The sequence below is a fragment of the Bos indicus genome, chromosome 14 (genome assembly GCF_029378745.1).
Source record: "Bos indicus isolate NIAB-ARS_2022 breed Sahiwal x Tharparkar chromosome 14, NIAB-ARS_B.indTharparkar_mat_pri_1.0, whole genome shotgun sequence".
Classification (NCBI taxonomy): domain Eukaryota; kingdom Metazoa; phylum Chordata; class Mammalia; order Artiodactyla; family Bovidae; genus Bos; species Bos indicus.
This window is the reverse complement of record NC_091773.1, coordinates 19,759,476-19,778,303: the sequence shown is the minus strand read 5'-3', so window position 1 is coordinate 19,778,303 and position 18,828 is coordinate 19,759,476. Positions and strand designations below refer to the sequence as shown.

At 45.9% G+C, this 18,828-nt stretch overlaps 2 protein-coding genes across 2 annotated transcripts in view; both read left to right on the top strand.

Moving 5' to 3' along the window:
• PRKDC (protein kinase, DNA-activated, catalytic subunit) overlaps positions 1 to 8,295 on the top strand; it is a 126,611-nt gene extending 118,316 nt beyond the window's left edge. Inside the window, exons 78-86 of the mRNA XM_019973745.2 lie at positions 31 to 98; positions 483 to 703; positions 907 to 999; positions 3,921 to 4,010; positions 4,182 to 4,253; positions 4,337 to 4,538; positions 4,956 to 5,144; positions 5,676 to 5,815; positions 7,501 to 8,295. Coding sequence (XP_019829304.2) covers positions 31 to 98; positions 483 to 703; positions 907 to 999; positions 3,921 to 4,010; positions 4,182 to 4,253; positions 4,337 to 4,538; positions 4,956 to 5,144; positions 5,676 to 5,815; positions 7,501 to 7,705 — 1,280 coding nt within the window. The 3' untranslated portion in view covers positions 7,706 to 8,295. The remainder of the gene's footprint in view (positions 1 to 30; positions 99 to 482; positions 704 to 906; positions 1,000 to 3,920; positions 4,011 to 4,181; positions 4,254 to 4,336; positions 4,539 to 4,955; positions 5,145 to 5,675; positions 5,816 to 7,500) is intronic.
• Positions 8,296 to 12,134: 3,839 nt separating this feature from the next.
• On the top strand, positions 12,135 to 13,138 carry LOC109568450 (histone H3.3C). Its single transcript, XM_070802520.1, has 2 exons — positions 12,135 to 12,570; positions 12,703 to 13,138. The coding sequence occupies exon 1, from the start codon at positions 12,160 to 12,162 to the stop codon at positions 12,568 to 12,570; it is 411 nt and encodes a 136-aa protein (XP_070658621.1). The 5' UTR covers positions 12,135 to 12,159; the 3' UTR covers positions 12,703 to 13,138.
• Positions 13,139 to 18,828: the final 5,690 nt, after the last annotated feature.

The window sequence follows — 18,828 nt, the reverse complement described above, 5'->3', positions numbered from 1 at the left end:
GCCTCTGAGGCGGCTCTGTGTCCATCCCAGGTCAGTACGATGGCAGAAGCAAACCAATGCCCGAGCACCACGCGCGGATCGCAGGCTTCGACGAGCGGGTAGGTGCCGGTTCCACCAGCTCCAGGGCCAGGGTCAGCCCCTCGGTTCACTCCTCACATTGGTCTCGGGCGCATGGAGTTCTGTGAGAGTTGTGTTATGAGTTTTCTGATGGAATTTACTGGCCTTAATATAATGTTTCACTTTCAACTTCAGTCATGTGTAAGGGTCTAGTAGACTTGAGGCATCAGCTCTGTGTGTGTCCATTATAGACGTAACGCAAGTGGACGTGTCGTGTGGCTTGTTCACGAGCACGCGTGTTTGTCAGTGTAACTCGTAATCAGGGCAACCAGGGGCCCCACAACCTGTCACCCACCTGCGTCCCTCTGGGGACGAGACCACCCGGTCTCTCAGCTGCACCTGAGGATGCTGTTCAATCTCTAAAGGTCAAAGTGATGGCCTCGATCAGGAAACCCAAGCGCATCGTGATTCGCGGCCACGATGAACGGGAGTATCCCTTCCTGGTGAAGGGCGGCGAGGATCTGCGCCAAGACCACCGCATCCAGCAGCTGCTCCAGGTCATGAACAGCGTCCTGGCCCACGATGCCGCCTGCGGCCAGAGGGGCCTGCAAATGACCACCTACCACGTGGTGCCCATGACCTCCAGGTGCGGCTGCCCCTCTGTGGGGGTGGGGGGCTGCCCTCTGTGGGCGGGGGCAAGGGACAGTTCGGGTTTCAGGTGTCACAGGACAGAGAGCAGCAGCACAGACTGCTCTGCTGTGAGGCTCCTCCTCGTGGAGGAAGCGAGAGCAGAGCTGTTGTATAGAGAAGGCCGAGCAGCGGGGGCTCATGACTGTCCCTTCCTTTCAGGCTGGGGCTAATCGAATGGATTGAAAACACCTGCACGTTGAAGGAACTTCTTCTGAGCAGCATGTCGCGGGAGGAGAAGAAAGCCTACACCAGGTGACCCGAGGCCCAGGGCCCATCTCCCACTCCACCTGGCCGCCCCAGCCCACTGCCCCCCTCCCTGGGCAGGACTCCTTCACCCCGTGCCTGCAGGGATATTTTCAGGCCCTTTTCATTGCTGCCCTGCCCAGCCTGTTTCAGTCTGCCTCTAGGTGGGTAAAGATGACCTGGAGTCAAGGTTTCTAAGCAGTCATTCACTCACTCATGTCCAGTTGTTCAGTCATACCCGGCTGTTTGCAACCCCATGGACTGCAGCACTCCGGGCTTGCTTGTCCATCACTATCTCCCGGAGTTTGCTTAGACTCATGTCCATTGAGTTGGTGGTGCCATCTAACCATCTCATCCTCTGCCTCCCGCTTCTCCTCCTAAGTAGTAGCTGCATATATTTTATCACAATCTTTAAAAAAGAATTAACCTTGAACAAAAAGAAGAGTGTTTGAAGAAGATAAAGCAAATAATAAAATTTCAGCTAACATTTAGTTACATGTTTTCTGTGGCACCATTCTCAGTTTTTACTGTGTATGAAGTTATTTTTTACCAAAACTTAACATGGTGAGTACTACTGTCCCCTCTGTGCAGACAAAGCAGCTGAGGCTGGAGAGGTGAGGTGTCCCTGGTGTGTAAGGGGTGCAGGTCAAAGACTGCTGGGCACGGGTGGGTGACTGGTGGGTGTAGGTTAGTGCATGTGAGTGACTCATGGGTGTAGGTCAGTGCAGGAGGGTGTAGGTCAGAGTATGTGAGTGACTGGTGGGTGTAGGTGGGTGACCGGTGGGTGTAGGTTAGCGCAGGGGGGTGACTGGTGGGTATAGGTTAGTACACGTGGGTGACTGGTAGGCGTAGATTAGTGTGTGACTGGCTGGTGCAGGTGGGTACAGGTTAGAGTAGGTAGGGGACTGGTGCTGAGTTCCAGGTCAAGATACAACTTTATACTTTCCTTTATCCTTTTTTATTTTCCAAGTTTTCTATATGTACTTTTGTAATCAGTAATTAAAAAAAAATTGTTCCTTGTTTCTGTAAAGAAAGGAAAGAACAGTGTGGCTTACAGCCATTTTGAAGCGGGAGTCAGCATGTTTGGGGACCAGCAGGAGGATGGTGGGGAGGAGACAATCATAAAAGGCTTCAGGCCTCTCCTTCTTCTCAAAGCATTTGCGTAGGAGCAGCGCTCTTACCCAGGGATGGGAGCCTGGTGGGCTGCCGTCTAGGGGGTCGCACAGAGTCGGACACGACTGGAGCGACTTAGCAGCAGCAGCAGCGCTCTCACCGCCTCTTACTTAACGTAGGAGCACTGCTCTCTTCAGACTCTCACGCCTGGGTAGTAGTTGCTACAGAGTGTTTACCCACTTTAAATTCCAATCACTGGAGTCCTTTGCCTGAAATGACTCCTGCTGTCCCTGGAGGACTGCGCCCGGGGTCAGGAATCTGCTCTAGGATCTACTAACACGCAGTGAGCCCAACTGGCCCCACAGCCCCACTTGTAAGGTGAGAAAGTGTGAAAAGCACACTGTACACAGATGTCCATGGAGTGTGAAGTGCTTTTCAAATTGGGCTTCCCTGGTGGCTCAGCTGGTAAAGAATCCGCCTGCAATGTGAGAGACCTGGGTTCGATCCCTGGGTTGGGAAGATCCCCTGGAGAAGGGAAGAGCTACCCACTCTAGTGCTCTGGCCTGGAGAATTCTATAGACTGTATAGTCCGTGGGGTCGCAAAGAGTCAGACATGACTGAGTGACTTTCACTTTCAAATAGGAATCATATAAATTGGAGAAGGCAATGGCACCCCACTCCAGTACTCTTGCCTGGAAAATCCCATGGACAGAGGAGCCTGGTGGGCTGCAGTCCATGGGGTCGCTAAGAGTCAGACACGACTAAGCGACTTCACTTTCACTTTCCACTTTGATGCATTGGAGAAGGAAATGGCAACCCATTCCAGTGTTCTTGCCTGGAGAATCCCAGGGACGGGGGAGCCTGGTGGGCTGCCGTCTGTGGGGTCGCACAGAGTCGGACACGACTGAAGCGACTTAGCAGCAGCAGCAGCACCTTTTTAAAACAGCCCCCTATTCCTAAAATCCTTGCCATTTTTTCCCTTAATTTGTACATTGCAATTTTCCTGCCTACACATTTTTGTCCAGTTGTAACTGAAAGAGAATTTAGTTTGAAATCATCTCTTCCTGAAATTAACTTAGTAGCAGCTCAGAAAAGCTTCAGGGAAGTGATTTGATTACTAAGTAGTACATGTAACCCTGTTTCATCTTCAGCTTTTGATACAAACCCCAAAGTGGCTCTACAAGCACCAGCTGTTTCCACCTGTCCAGACACTGCCTTTTGTCTGTGAAGCATCACTGAAAGCAGCTTTTCAAATTGAGCTCACCTCCATCGTCATTTAAGAAAATGCTTTTTTGCACTTACTCTGGATTTTGTCTGTATTTCCTTATTGGAAATGTTTTAAGAAAACGTGTGGCAATGTTTAAATAATGACAGAAGCAGACAGTCTGCCATCAACAAGTAATTTGTGGCTGTGTAGTTTGTTAGTGACTGGCCTGCTGTGAACAGGTTGTGTGTGGTGCTGCCGTCCTGCTGGGAGGGGTCCCCCCTCCCCGGGGCCTTCGGAACCATATGCCTGCATCATCAGCTCATTTTCTTCCTCTGTGTGAAACGGGATGTCACTTGTATCTGGTGGTCTATCCCTGCATTTTTGCACAGGAAGTAGCCATGGGTTTTGAGGAGTGATTCAGAATGAATAGTGTTATGTTGTTCTTGGCCCAGGGTGGCAGGAATGCAGTGTCAATATTAAATATGATTTAAGTCGTATTTGTTTTTCCTGCCTCTTCACTATTTTGCAGTGAGTCCCTGGTGGTGGGGCCTCTGAAGTCAGCTGCCCTCGATACCTTCCTAACATTGGTTCTCTTTCTCCTGCATGTTAGTGACCCCCGGGCGCCTGCATCTGAGTACAGAGAATGGCTGACCATGATGGTGGGAAAGTGTGACCCTGGGGCCTATGCCCGCATGTTCAGGTACGTGGTGTTCTCATCCCCTCGTTCCAACTAGTTCATTCTTCTCAAAGTTGTACATTCACTTTGTTTCTGAGAAAATTTTGCCTTGGAGTGTCAGTTTAACAAAAAATTTTAAATTTTAAATCATGGGAAGTTTGTTCTAATCAGACATTTCCTATGATTAAATCATAGAGTAGCTAATCGCACTGAAGCAGTCACATCTTTTAGGAAAAGAGAAAGTAGAGTGCCTGCAGATCTCTTAAAGTAAGTGCCTTTCTGACTTTACACCTGTGGGGGAGGGGCAGGGTTGGGGCAGAGGCCACATGACCGTCCCCTGTCCCCTGTAGGCGGGCCTTCCTGAAGATGAGCACTGGCCCCGAGGCCTTCTTAGCCCTTCGCAACCACTTCACCACCTCCCACGCACTCCTGTGCGTCGGCCACTGGGTTCTGGGCATTGGAGACCGGCATCTGAACAACTTCATGGTGAGCCTGGAGACGGGCGGCGTGATCGGGATTGACTTCGGACATGCGTTCGGCTCTGCCACCCAGGTGAGCTTGCCCGGCTCTGTGCTGGGGTGGACCTGTCGTCAGCTTTGTGAGCCCTCTATGGACAGTTGGCCTGCTGTGATCATTAAAGTGGCCATTCTTGCAAAATGGGAGAGTCTCAGCTTTGTATCAGCCTCATTCAGGTGATTGTAGACGGTGTGCTGATAGATTAATTACATCACTTGCTCCTGTAAAAAGGTAGGAGGCTCATCAGAACGTCTTGTGTGGATGAGATACACACCTTTCCTGATGTCAGACTACAGCTCTCCTTCTCTTGGCCGTGTGGTTGCTCCGGGGTACGGTGACCTCACACGCATGTGGCCAGTTCCAAGAAGAAGGGAGCAGATGTGCTCTGCACGCATGAGCGACAGCTGCAGGCGGCCTCACTCATCCGCCTCCTGCATCTCATTTGCTGTTTAGGTCCTGCGGGTCCCTGAGCTAATGCCTTTCCGGCTGACTCGCCAGTTCATCAACCTGATGTCACCACTGAAGGAGACGGGGCTCGTGAGCAGCGTCATGGTGTGTGCGCTGAGGGCCTTCCGCTCGCGCGCCGACCTGCTCACCACCACCATGGACGTGTTCGTGAAGGAGCCGTCCTTTGACTGGAAGGTCGGTGGTTCTCCCCGCTTCGCAGCTTTGTTCCAGCGTGCTCATGACTGACCGCCTTTCCTGTCTCCTGGTGGGGATGTGTTTACCAAAGTACTTACCTGGTTCTGTACAGCTCTCAAAGTTAACATTTGGGATCATTTAGCTTGAAAATCAGACAAGAGACCTGCCTTTTATTTGGAGGACACTGTTAGACTTGAGAGTATTTGTAGTCCTTTGGTGATGGGGATTGGTTTCTTTTAGACAAGTTTTAGTTTTGAGTCTGTTCCACACAAGGTCAGCATCCTTCTCAGCTCAGCCCCCAGGAGGAAGCGCAGCAGTGACACGTCCTCAGGGAGGGCCGCGGTAAGCCCAAGTGTAGACCCTGGTGGTCACCATCACTGTCACGTGTGCTGCAGGGAGGGTGTGTGCAAAAAGCTGCAGAGCCCTTCCTGGCTGGAGACTTGCTTTATTTTGAGATCACTACCTGTTGGGTCTGTTTGAACGTGACCGTATGTACCATTAAGCAGAGAAAATCATGTTCCTTTCCCTCAGAATTTTGAACAGACAATGCTGAGAAAAGGAGGATCGTGGATTAAAGAAATAAATGTAACTGAACAAAATTGGTATCCACGGCAGAAGATTCATTATGCTAAGAGAAAGCTAGCAGGTGCCAATCCAGCAGTTATTACTTGGTAAGCATTTATTTGTGGAAAAACACACACACACCAACATGCCGCTGTTCCCAAGAGAATCACTAAACGTATTTGTGTGTGTGTATGTCCTCAGCCTGTGTCATCAGCCCGTCACCCCCACTGACAATGCCTCTCACTGCCCGGCCAGGTCCTGACTCTAAAATACACACACACACACGCCCCACACCCCGGTCAGCCTGGCAAGGTCCTAACTCTGAAACCCACACTCACACCACACATACACAGGCACACACCGGTCAGCCCAGCAAGGTCCTGACTCTTAAACACACACAACACATACCATACTCCCCCAACACAACACCACCCCCCGTCAGCCCAGTGAGGTTCTAACTCGGAAATCCACATTCACACCACACACACACACGCACACCCCACACCCCACACCCCAGTCAGCCCTGAAACACACATAGACTCATAGACACAGACACATACACCCGAGTCAGACCAGGCCCCCTCACCACACCCCCGGGCCAAGACACACACACCCCCCCCAATCAACCTGGATGCGCTCATGCATGTACACACACACACACACCGATCAGCCTGGGCACGTGCGCACACACGCACATACACACACACGCACCAATCAGCCTGGACTCCCTCACCACAGTCCTGGACTGTCTCATGAACATGTCTACCTGCATGAGCAAATGTTGTTTTTAAATTTGCTTCTGTCTTTTCTCGGGACAAATGTGGCCCTGGTGGCAGAGCCCTTGGTGCACAGAGCATAGTGGAGGCTCATTAATGCATATGCAGATCAGGTTACCTTTAACCTAGCTTTCATGTTTTTCTGGTTGAGGTCTACAACAAATACAGATTTGCAGAAATGATTCACAAGAAGGAAAAAAGTTGGATTTTCCCATTAATAGTAAATGGTGACCATGGTCAGTTCTTTTTTGACAAAGATGCCAAGACCATTCAGTGGTCTTTCCAGCAAAGATCACTGAGAGGAATGAAGGTGGAACTCCCACCCCAAACGACATACAGAGTTAATTCAAAGAGGATCAAGACCTACCTGTGAGAGCTAAAACTATAACGTCCTTAGAAGCAAACATAGGGGTAAATCTTTTGGACCTTGGATTTGGCAATGATATTTGACCTTCTTAAGTCTAAAACCAAAAGCACAAACAAGAAAAGGATAAAGAAAAGCATAAATTCATCAAAATTAAAAACTTTTGTGCCTCAAAGGATACCATCAGGAAAGTAAAAATATAGTCCACAGAATGGGGTAAGACATTTGAAAGTCATATAGCTAATAAGGAATTTGAGTATAGAATCCATTAAAAAATTCTTACAGCTGAATAATTAAAAGACCACCCAATGAAAAAAATGACCAAAGGACTTGAACAGACATTTCTATAAAAGAATGTAGACAAATGGCCAATAAACAAATGGAAAGATGCTTAAAATTGTTAGTCATCAGATAAATGCAAGTGAGACTCCTCTCCCACTAGGATTGCTATTAATATAATCAGAAACTGGAATATAACAAGTTGTTGGTGAGGATCACACACACACACACACACACACACACACACACGGAGTCTTGACTTTAAGGACAATGAGCAGCAGAGAGTATGCTGTGTGACCAGGTGGAGCGTCTGGTTTGGACTGGAGAAATAACCTGCAGTTTGTGTCTTTGTGTTGCTTGATCTTTTCTCCAGTAATGAGCTTCTCCTGGGCCATGAGAAGGAGTCTGCCTTCAGAGACTACGTCGCTGTGGCACAAGGAAGCCGAGAGCACAGCGTTCGTGCCCAGGAGCCTGAGAGTGGACTTTCAGAAGAGGCCCAAGTGAGGTGCCTGATTGACCAGGCAACTGACCCTAACATCCTCGGCAGAACTTGGGAAGGGTGGGAGCCCTGGATGTGAGATCCCCCGGAGGCAGCAGACAGGGCCCCTGTGTGTGTGTTTAAAGACCGTCCTGAACTCTGATCCAAGCCACCAGTGACTTCATCTTCCCAAAGCCCCAGAGAGCAGGTGTCTGTGTGTGACTTCCTCTTGTATCACAGTTTAATCCAGCTCATGATGAAGTGAATGCTGACCCGGGTGAGGGACTAGGCCATGGTCAAGGATGAGCTTAGGATCACAGTGGACATAGAAGGGCGGGTGTATCCAGGCTCGTGCAAGTGCCGAATCATGGCACAGCAAACAGGCGCTATGGCCGGATGAACAGCTGTCAGCGTTAGTGGTGTGTGTGAGCATCCCACGTGCCTTGGAAATTACGCCCAGAAGACTGTCCCGCAGACTTTGTGAGAGTAACTGATGGGATGTTAGGTTGTATCAGCAGCGCAAGAATATGAACAGCTCAGGGTGTGGTTATGGCTTATATTTACACATGGTTGTGTAATGTGTGAACAGAAAGGATCTCTTTATTGTTGTCTGGAATTGTGGCACCATCTGTTACCCGGTGGCTTTTAGAAAATTGATAAATAAACAAACACAAGAGAGTCAGAAATGAAGTTACCTGAATGCTATGAGAACTTTATAGATGTTTATCCCCAAATTTTTCCTTGATTGTGATTTGACATGATTGTGTTTGACATTTTAGGATATTTTTGTAGGTTTTCTCTTTCACATTTTTCTCCTCTAGCTTTGAGAGTTTATGATAGAATTGTCCTCTAGAAGGTAAAGTGTTGAGGAGAGAGAAAGTTTTGGTCTTAGCTTTGCTACCTTTGCTACTCTGATCACAGCTGGAAGGTGGATACAGGAGCTTTGCATCCCAGACTCGGGAAGTCTGAGTAGGCCTGGCACTTGACATTCCTGTTCTAGGAACATGAAGAAAACCCCTGCTTGAAATGAGTCCTCCTTGGAGATAAAGCATGATTCTGGGGCCACAGGTCAGGTTATGAAATGCAGGATGGAAACAGTTTCCTGTCCACTCACCAAGCCTTGGTCCCCACACCTCCCCAGCTGGAGCCTGTTTCAGGCTGACTTGAGCTTTGTGTTAGAGCTTTCCAAACATTTCTAATCACAGACTCTTCAATGTTTGGGGAAATGGTGAATCTTAGTGCCCTGACCAGGGATCAGATCCACATCCCCTGCATTGCAAGGCGGATTCTTTTTTGGTGGGAGAGTTTGGAAGACCATTTGTCCTTCAGTTTTATTTTCACTTTAATTATTGTGAAATAATATTTAAGTATGGACCATATTCTCCAATTCTAGCTAAAGAGATAAGCATGTTTATATATGTGTGGACAAGCTTGTAGATTTCTGTTGTCTCAACACTTTAAATCATAACATTTTAAAATCATAGGTCCCTCCTTGGAGAGGTTAAGGGTTGTTCCTATTGCTGTTGGCAAGTGTAATCATGGACTGACAGTGTAGATGAACAAAAACGATCTCTTTATTGTTGTCTGGAGTTGTGGCACCATCTGTTACCCAGTGGCTTTCAGAAAATTGATAAACAAACACAAGGGAATCAGAAGTAATGTTCCCTCAATGCTATGAGAACTTCTTTACAGTTGTTTATCTCCAAATTTTCTCCTTGTAAAACATTAGTTATAGAAAAACACACATTTATACCATGTTCAGTTGTGAGGTTTTTGAGCTCTACCCTATATAATTCAGAATCAGTCTCTCTTTGGTTGTAATAAAATGTAGGCAAGTTGCCCTTTAAACTTTGGCATTGTGAATTTGAAAACAGACTGCTGTTGTCCACCTGCACCTCTTGAAATGGAGTTCAGATCAGTGGTGTGCCAGAGCCCTCTTGTTCCCACCCACACGAGCAACATTCAGAACACCAGGAATTTTGCCAGCGAATTGTTACGCTCACTCAGAAAGTCAGCAAGTGCTACGAATCCGGGTTTCTGTTTATCAGAGTCTGTGCTCCAATGGACAGCTGGCGTCCACGGTTAGGGCGCCGTCAGTCCAGGCTGGGTCCATCCAGCATGACGCCCGCAAGCTCCTGGATGCCAGTGTGTGGCGGTCACGTCCCAAGTGTCTCCCACTATGTCCCCTCTTGTCCTGTACCTCTCCCTGGATCCTGTCTTTATGGTCTTTGCCCAAGATCACTGCCACTGCCTCCCAGCAGACTCTCTACCACTGGAGGGACTTCCCTGATGGTCCAGGAGCCAAGACTCTGTGTGCCCAGTGCAGGGGGCACAGGTTCAAGCCCTGGTTCAGGGAACTAAGATTCCCACAGGCTGCACGGTGTAGCCAAATAAATAAATAAGTAAATCTAGTACTAGAATACAATTTAAGAAAGAACCCTGCTATCCTGGAATTGAAGAAAAGGTAGTTATCTCCAACTATTGGGGGAAATTGCTATATAAATAGGGCGCTTTTGATTGACTGTAAAGTAGGTGTGGTTTTTGTGTAGTAGTACCCAAAAAAATTGTTCTACAGACTGAATCTATGACTGTAGAATTTATTTTCAAAACAGTTGGCCAGCGCTAGGTTACAGCCCATAACTATGTGACAGTGATAGTAATACAGTCACAGTGCTGCTGACCCCGTGAGTTCTGACCTCATGATTGTCTTGTTCTAGCCAGCTGATCAGGAGCAGTTTGTGGATGAAAACATCCCCCAGAGGGACTGCTCCCCTGGGGCATGGTCACACCCATCTCTATCTTACTCTGCTCGAGCCTGGGCTGGGGGAGACCCTCCAAGCTGCCTCAGCTCCAGTGTGGTATCACCTAGCCTGCTGCAGGCATGTCCATAATTAACACTGGTTGTTGTCATTTTAATTGCTAAATCGTGTCCAATCCTTTTGCAACCCCATAGCTCTTCAGGCTCCTCTGTCCATGGGATTTTCCAGGCAAGAATACTGGGGTGGGTTGCCATTTCCTTTTCCAGGGGATCTTCCCCACCCAGGGATCAAACCTGCCTTTCTTGTGTCTCCTGCATTGGCAGGCAGATTCCTTTCTAAGAAACCGAGCTAATTAACAATGTTAGATGTGCAGAAATACAAGAATGCTGTGTTTTCTTCTTTATTTTTTTTCCATTTTCACCATTTTTAAAAATTTTTTATTGTTTAAGTGAAGCATAATTGCTTTACAGAATTGTGTTGGTTTCTGCCAAACATCAACATGATAGCCACATGGCCTCATTAAGAAAGTAAAATGTTTGTGAGTCTCCTGCAGAATTTTTCTTCTCCGGATTGTAGGATCTCTCTGTCAGCACAGCACTCTGAGCCTGGAGAGTTCAGAGAATCACTTCAGTAATGTGACAGCCTCGTCCATTTAAAATGGAATTCAGTGCCAGCTTCCCTCAGAGGCATTCACTGAAACTCCGTGCATGAGCTATTCCTGTTGTCACTTAATAATGTCTCTCATGTTTGCCAGCCATGACAGCATTGCTCAAGTTCATTAGGCTGGACTGGGCTTCCCTGGGATGTGTGAAGCCTCCCACAGTTCATTCTGCATCTTGTTTGGAGCAAGGAGCAGCAGCCCGTGCCATGCTGTTAGGGGCATGAGCAAAGGTGATTGGGGTCTGGGGCTGACCCCTGTAAGGTGGATTCTTAACCAAGTGGTTTGATATTTAACAATAGTAAATCTTCCAATCCACGAACATGGTGTCTTTCTTTTTATTTAACTTCTTTCAGCAGTGTTTTGTAATTTTTACTAGTTTTTGTTTCTCATCTTGAATTCCATTTTTTGAGACAAAGGATAGTATATGAAAATGACATACCGATATTTTCTATAAAGTTCATGAAAGATATGTAGCCCAGGTAAGCACGTACAAAGGAAAGCGTGTCACCCTGACCCCTTACAGAGCTGGGAAAGAACATTGTTGTTTTAAGTTACACTGCTAGCATCAGAAGGAAAAGAAACACTGATCTTGATGGCTGAGCAGGCACTTCACCTTGAAGGAGCTGTAGTTAATGTGTGATCAGACACACCCTACATCCCTCTATACACTAAAGGGACGGCAGGGAGGGAGGAGGCCTGAACAAAGAAATTTTTAATTTTTCTTGTCCTGCCTTCAAATAGAAATTTTTATTTCATCACATTTTAGCGCCTATATTAGAAAAGAAAGATTGCAAAAAGTAACCTAATGCTACACGTTTAGGAGACTAAGAAAAAGAACAAACTTAAACTTGGTGCCAGTAAAAAGAGCACAAAAAGAAGCAGCAAGCAAAACATTGATTCTTTGAACAGCTCATTGATAAACCTAGACTGATTCAGAAAAAAAAAAAAAAAAAAAGCAAATATCTAATATCAGAAACTAAAGTGGAGCGCAGAACGGTTTGGTTGTTCGTTGGAAGGAGTTCTTCTGTTCGTTGGAAGGAGTTTTTCCCGTAGCTGAGCTATTGCGGCTCTTTGGGCAGCAGCGGCGGCGAGGTGGTCGAAGAGGCCTAAAGCTTAGGCGTTGGGTAAAAGAAAATGGCTCGAACCAAGCAGACTGCTCGGAAGTCAACGGGTGGGAAAGCGCCCCGCAAGCAGCTGGTCACAAAAGCAGCCAGGAAAAGCGCCCCCTCTACCGGCGGGATGAAGAAACCTCATCGCTACAGGCCCGGGACTGTTGCGCTTCGAGAAATCCGTCGTCACCAGAAATCCACCGAGCTTCTGATCCGGAAACTGCCTTTCCAGAGGCTGGTGAGGGAGATCGCCCAGGATTTCAAAACCGACTTGCGGTTCCAGAGTGCCGCCATCGGTGCGCTGCAGGAGGCTAGCGAAGCGTACCTGGTGGGCTTGTTTGAAGATACTAATCTGTGTGCCATCCACGCTAAGAGAGTAACCGTCATGCCCAGAGACATCCAGTTGGCTCGCCGGATACGGGGAGAGAGAGCTTAAGTGAGGGCGGTTTTTATGGTGTTTTGCAGTACATTTTTGTAAAATACTTTGGTTTAATTTGTGACTTTTTTTGGTAAGAAATTGTTTATAATATGTTGCATTTGTACTTAAGTTATTCCATCTTTCACTCAGGATGAAGGCGAAAAGTGACTGTTCACAGACCTGAGAGATGTGAGCGCTGTTGCTGAGGAGTGACAAGTTGCTAATATGCAGAAGGGATGGGTGATATTTCTTGCTTCTCATGATGGATGTTTCTGTATGTTAATGATTTGTTGGGTAGCTATTAAGGTACTAGAATTGATAAATGTGTACAGGGTCCTTTTGCAATAAAACTGGTTATGACTTCATCCAAGTGTTTAACAATTGGGACTGTAAGTCTGACCATACATCACTGTGATGGAATGTGGGCTTTTTCAGGAGTGAAGATACAAGTCTTAACCACAGTGTAACTTACAGTTTCCTTAAAAAAAAAGTCAACCTGGCAGCTATAGAATACACTATGTGCATTTATAATAGCTATTTTATATATTGTAGTGTCAACATTTTTCAATTAAATGTTTTACATTGACATGTGCTGGAGACTGTTGTCTTTAAGGTGTGTGTAATTCAGAGGCCAATAGGTTTTCTCCTGAGTAGACTGCACTTGTTTATGCAGTAAAATGCTTTGTGCGTTATGCCTTGCGTAAGTCCTCGTTCTACCACATGTTAAACTAACCCTCTAGCTGATAATGCAAACACTAACGGGGAGGGGGATTTATTTATAAGGGCTCTAGACTATAATACTGGAGAAGGCCATGGCACCCCACTCCAGTACTCTTGCCTGGAGAGTCCCATGGATGGAGGAGCCTGGTGGGTTGCAGTCCATGGGGTCGCGAAGAGTTGGACAGGACTGAGCGACTTCACTTTCACTTTTCACTTCCATGCATTGGAGAAGGAAATGGCAACCCACTCCAGTGTTTTGCCTGGAGAATCCCAGGGACGGGGGAGCCTGGTGGGCTGCCGTCTATGGGGTTGCACGGAGTCAGACACGACTGAAGTGACTTAGCAGCAGCAGACTATAATACAAGTTATTCACAGCAGCAGCATCTGTTACTAATATAGTAGTTAGTGCAGCTTTTCTTTGTGTTGTGATTGGTCTGATAACTAGGTTGAACTTTTCTCTACCGAGGAGGAACAATACCGAACTTTTTTTCCTGGTGGGGTTTGTATTATAACCGTTAGGGTAAACTTGCTGTGGGGGAGGGACACAGCTTCAGCTTATGGAACCTCTGCCAGTTAAAATGGTGTTCATGTGGCATAGGTTCTAGGAAAATCACTTCATAGAGATGGCTTTCCAAGTGGTTTAAAATTTATCCTTCATTGAAGTTTTTAGGTCAATTATGTAAGTTGACTAAATTTACAAATAAACTTGTTTATTCAAAAAAAAAAAAATGAAAGTGGAGACATCAGCCTTACAGAAATAAAAATTCCTAGAAATATAAATTGCCAGAACTGACTCAAGAAATAGAAAATCTGAACAGATCTGCAATGAGACTTAATTAGTAATTAAAAACGAACCCCCGCCCCCCACCCACCCGCCAAAAGAAACAGACAGTATACTGGTGAATTCTACCAAACACTGAAAAAGGAGTTAACACCAATCCTCAAATGCTTCCAAAAAATATCAGAAAGGGAAAAGCTCCCTAACTGATCCCAGGAACCCAGCATTACCCTGATATCAAAGCCGGAGACTCTATAAGAAAACAGTAGACCAATATCCCTTATGGACACTGATGCAGAAATCCTCGATAGAACACTCCGAAATGGAGTCCAGCAGCACGAAGGATTACTCACTGGCACGTGGTGCCATCCCAGCGTGGCAGGGTTGCTTCAGCATCTAAAACCCATTGTTGTGATGCATAACATTAATACACAAAGGAAAAAACAGGTTCATCTCAATGCAAAAAAGTATTTGACAGATTCAATACAGTTTCCCGATAAAAATCACACAGCAAACCAAGACTAGAAGGAAACTTAATCAACCTGACAAAGAACATCTATGAAAATCCACAGGTAACATTCTACTCATTGGTGAAAGAGAAAACGTTCCCCCGAGGTCAGGATCAAGAGAAGGATGCCCACTTTCACCACTGCTGTTCAACACTGCTGGATGTTCTAGTCAGAGCAGTCAGACAAGAAAAAAAGATTCAAATTAGGAAAAAAGAAATAAAACTATCAGACAACTAACAGACAACATGATCATATATACAAAAAAAAACCCAAAGATGCACAAAGTACTAGAGATGGTAAATTAATCCAACAGTAATTAACTGTTCTTACCCTCTTCAATACATCTGTTCTCAGATTTTTTGCTCCAGAGAAGTGATGGAACTTCACTGCTGGAATCAGGACTCCAAAAGAAGTACCCTTATCAGTGGGTGATTGTCCAAATACTTATTCTTTGGAAGGATAACAACAGAAAACTTATTCCACCATCTTGCTGTGATACCACTCTCCTACATAGCTCTCTTGAAAAGAAGGTTTCAACACAGTTTCATAGGTATATAAGCAAAACCAGTAACACATGTAGCTTATAGTGTTTCAGCATATTTCAGTTATAAAAATTGTACATACGTAGATACAGTAAAAGGATGAATGTGCAAACATACAGCTAAAAACAATTTTTAATTCCAAAAAATAGTATACACCTAGGTTGCTTAACGGAGAAGGCAATGGCACCCCACTCCAGTACTCTTGCCTGGAAAATCCCATGGATGGAGGAGCCCGGTAGGCTGCAGTCCATGGGGTCGTTCAGAGTCAAACACGACTGAGCGACTTCACTTTCACTTTTCACCTTCATGCATTGGAGAAGGAAATGGCAACCCACTCCAGTATTCTTGCCTGGAGAATCCCAGGGACAGGGGAGCCTGATAGGCTGCTGTCTACGGGGTCGCACAGAGTCGGACATGACTGAAGCGATTTAGCAGCAGCAGTAGGTTGCTTAAACACAGAGGTTAGTACACATCAGTAAAGTAGGAAGTAACTCACCCTATTGAATACATTAATTATGTGCAGTTTTTTGTATACCTGTATCTCAATAAAGCTGGAGGGAAACAAAGTATGTTTCACACATATACTTCTATCCATAGTAAGGCACCCACCAGTTTTAAATACACTGAATTATGATATACCATTTAATAAGGGGGCAGCCATGCCATGCACATGTAAACACAATGTTTCTAACATCTCAATACTGATGAACACTCGCCTATCACTGTTAAACACACTGTTTCAACAAACACCATTCAAAGGTCAGAGTAAGACTTAGGCGCAGAGTCCAGTTTAGAGTCAGACTGAAGGTCAAGGTCAAAATTGGATTTAGGGTACTTGGAGTGTGTGGTCCAAGGTCAGCTTCAGGGTTATTATGGGGGTAAAAGGTCAGGGACAATGGGGAAGAATCAAGCAGCAGATGAGATTCAAGCTCATACAGTCAGGACAGGTTCAGGATTTTGGTGAGGAGGTGAGGACAAGGGTCAGAGCTGACAAGATGTTCATTGTGAGGTATATGATCATCAGGATCTCCATGGTTAGGGTCAAGGTCATGGAAATAGGGTCAAGGTCATGGCAGTAGTAAATGGCAGAATTAGTGTCAAGGGTAAGTTTAGGATGAGGATCTAGATCAGGGTCAATGTCAAAGTTATGAGGAACGTTCTATTCAGTATCGCGGTGATTATCAGGGTTAGGAAGATGTAGCCCGAAGTGAGTGTAAAGGTCATAGGGTCAGGGTAAAGGTCAAGTTCTGGTCTGTATGAGAATTGAAATCAGTTTCATGTTAGGGGTGGGTATAAGGGTGATGGCATCATTGACCCAATGGACATGAGGAGGACAGGGAGGCCTGGCATGCTGCAGTCCATGGGGTGGCAACAAGTAGGACACGACTGACCAACTGAACCACAACAATAAGGGAGAAGGCTCGGTCATGGTAAATGTTAGATTCACTTATGGTGAATGAGGGTGTTTATTAGTTCTTAGGTCTGTGTAACAAATTGACACAAACTAGTTAGCTTAAACCAAAAGAAGTGTATTCTCCCACAGTTGTGGATGTCAGAAGTCTGGAATCTAGGTGTGGGCGGGGCCATACCCTCTCCAGGGGAGGAGCCTCCTTGGTCTCTTGCAGTTTCTGGTCCCCCTGCAGTTCCTGGGCTTGTGATGGCATCACTGCAGTCTCTGCCTCTGTCTTCATGTGCACTTCCTCCATACCTGTGCTTTCTCCTTTTCTGTGTTTCAACATATATCACTAAACAAACTAGTACATGCGCCACCCACAATGCAACGGTGTTCAGCGTATCTCATCTAGAGGTCCTTAATTCTGCAAAGGCCCTATTTCCAAGTAAGGTTAGATTCACAGGTACTGGTATTAGAACTTAGATACATGTTTTGGGGACTACTATTCAAGCCGGCATAGGGTCAAGGCATTTCGAATGATGTACTCTGCATGTAAGTTAAATAACAGGGTAACAAACTATAGCCTTGATGTACTCCTGAACATTAGGATTACAATAAGGCCAAGGGTTAGGTTCAGGACTAGGGCTGGGTGACATGAGGGTCCAGTTTAGGTGTGGGTCAGTGCTGGAGTGAGGGTGGGGTGACTTGAGGGTCAGGGTAATCATGGTCAGTGTTGGGTGTTAGGGAGAGAGTCATACTGATGGCTGCAGTTACTGTCTTAGGAGGGTCAGGATCACAGGTCAAGGTCGGGTTAAGTTTCAGTGTCAGGTTCAGGGTCAGTGTCAAGCTCTGGGTAAAGAGTGAGTATTGTGATCAGTTCAGGGCTATGGTAAGTGTGGGTCAGGGTGAGATTCAGGATATGTGTTAGGGTCAGCATTAGAGTGAGGGTTAATATCAGTGATGTTTAGGTTCAGGGTTGGTTAAGACTCAGGAAAAGCGTTAGAGTCCAGGGGAGTTTGAGTATCAGGGTTAATGTCTGTTGGTTCAATTGTAAATTCCTCATAATTACACTGCGTTATGAATGGCATAATGTAGAGAACACAGACCTAGGTGTCACACTCGAGTCTAATTCTAAACATTACTAGCTCTGTACCCTTAGGCAAGTTTACTTACTAATTATTAGTTCATTTATTCATTCATATCTAGTATTTATTTGAGTGCTTTATATGTGGAAGAAACTGTGAAGTGCTATGGATGTAAAGGTCAAGAAGACAGAAATGGCACTGCTTTATATAGGTGGAGCCAGATGATAATTATTTAGGTTATGAATATTGTAACATCATCAAAGGAGCATAGGGTTTGTGAAAATGAAGAACAGGGAGGTTCAGCCTCCTAGGAGTTCAAGGAAACTGAGAACAGGTTCAAGTTCACTCTGTCTTGTTTTTTTAAATCTCAATTGAAATTAAAAAAATTATTTTCATATATTTCATTTATTATTATATAAAAACATATATCAAGGAATATTATAGTGAACCTCCATGTGCTGACCTCCCAGCTTCAGCACTTTTCAGGAGCTGTATATAAACTGGCTTGGCAGAGACCAGAGCCTTTCAGGAAACGGAGTAGTGAATGTGCAGACTCTGAAGCACCATGCACATTCAGTAACTGCAGGTAAGGCTCCCATGAAGAGCACACACATCCCTGGGTATCTGTGTGGAGAATGGATTGTGTGTGCTTATATGTGCACGGACGAGGGCAAGAGCGGACCAGGGACACTGCTTATGAGGCCACTGAGTAGACGGGGCAAAATAAATCAGGGGCCTGAAATACATCCATGGAGGAGTCGGGTGGGTGGAGAGATCAGCACAGGACAGACAGGGCTTTGACAGGAGAGCCAGACGTGCTCATGATAGTTCTCAGGTTTTGTTACTGATCCCCAGCGGGTTGGTTCTAGAAGATCTTGCAGGTCTTCATAGAATTGGTCAACTTCAGCTTCTTTGGTATTAGTGGATGGGGTATAGACTTGGATTACTGTGATGTTGAATGGTTTGCCTTGGAAATGAACCAAGCTCATCCTCAGTTTATCCCAAGATCTACAACACCTTCTAGCACTAACACCAAAAAAAGATGTCCTTTTCTTCATAGAGGATTGGAATGCAAAAGTAGGAAGTCAAGAGATACTTGGAGTAACAGGCAAGTTCGGCCTTTGAGTCCAAAATGAAGGAGGGTAAAGGCTAACAGGGTTTTGTCAAGAGAACACCCTGGTCATAGCAACCTCGTCCAACAACACAAGTGATGACTCTACACATGGACATCATGAGATGGGAAATAGTG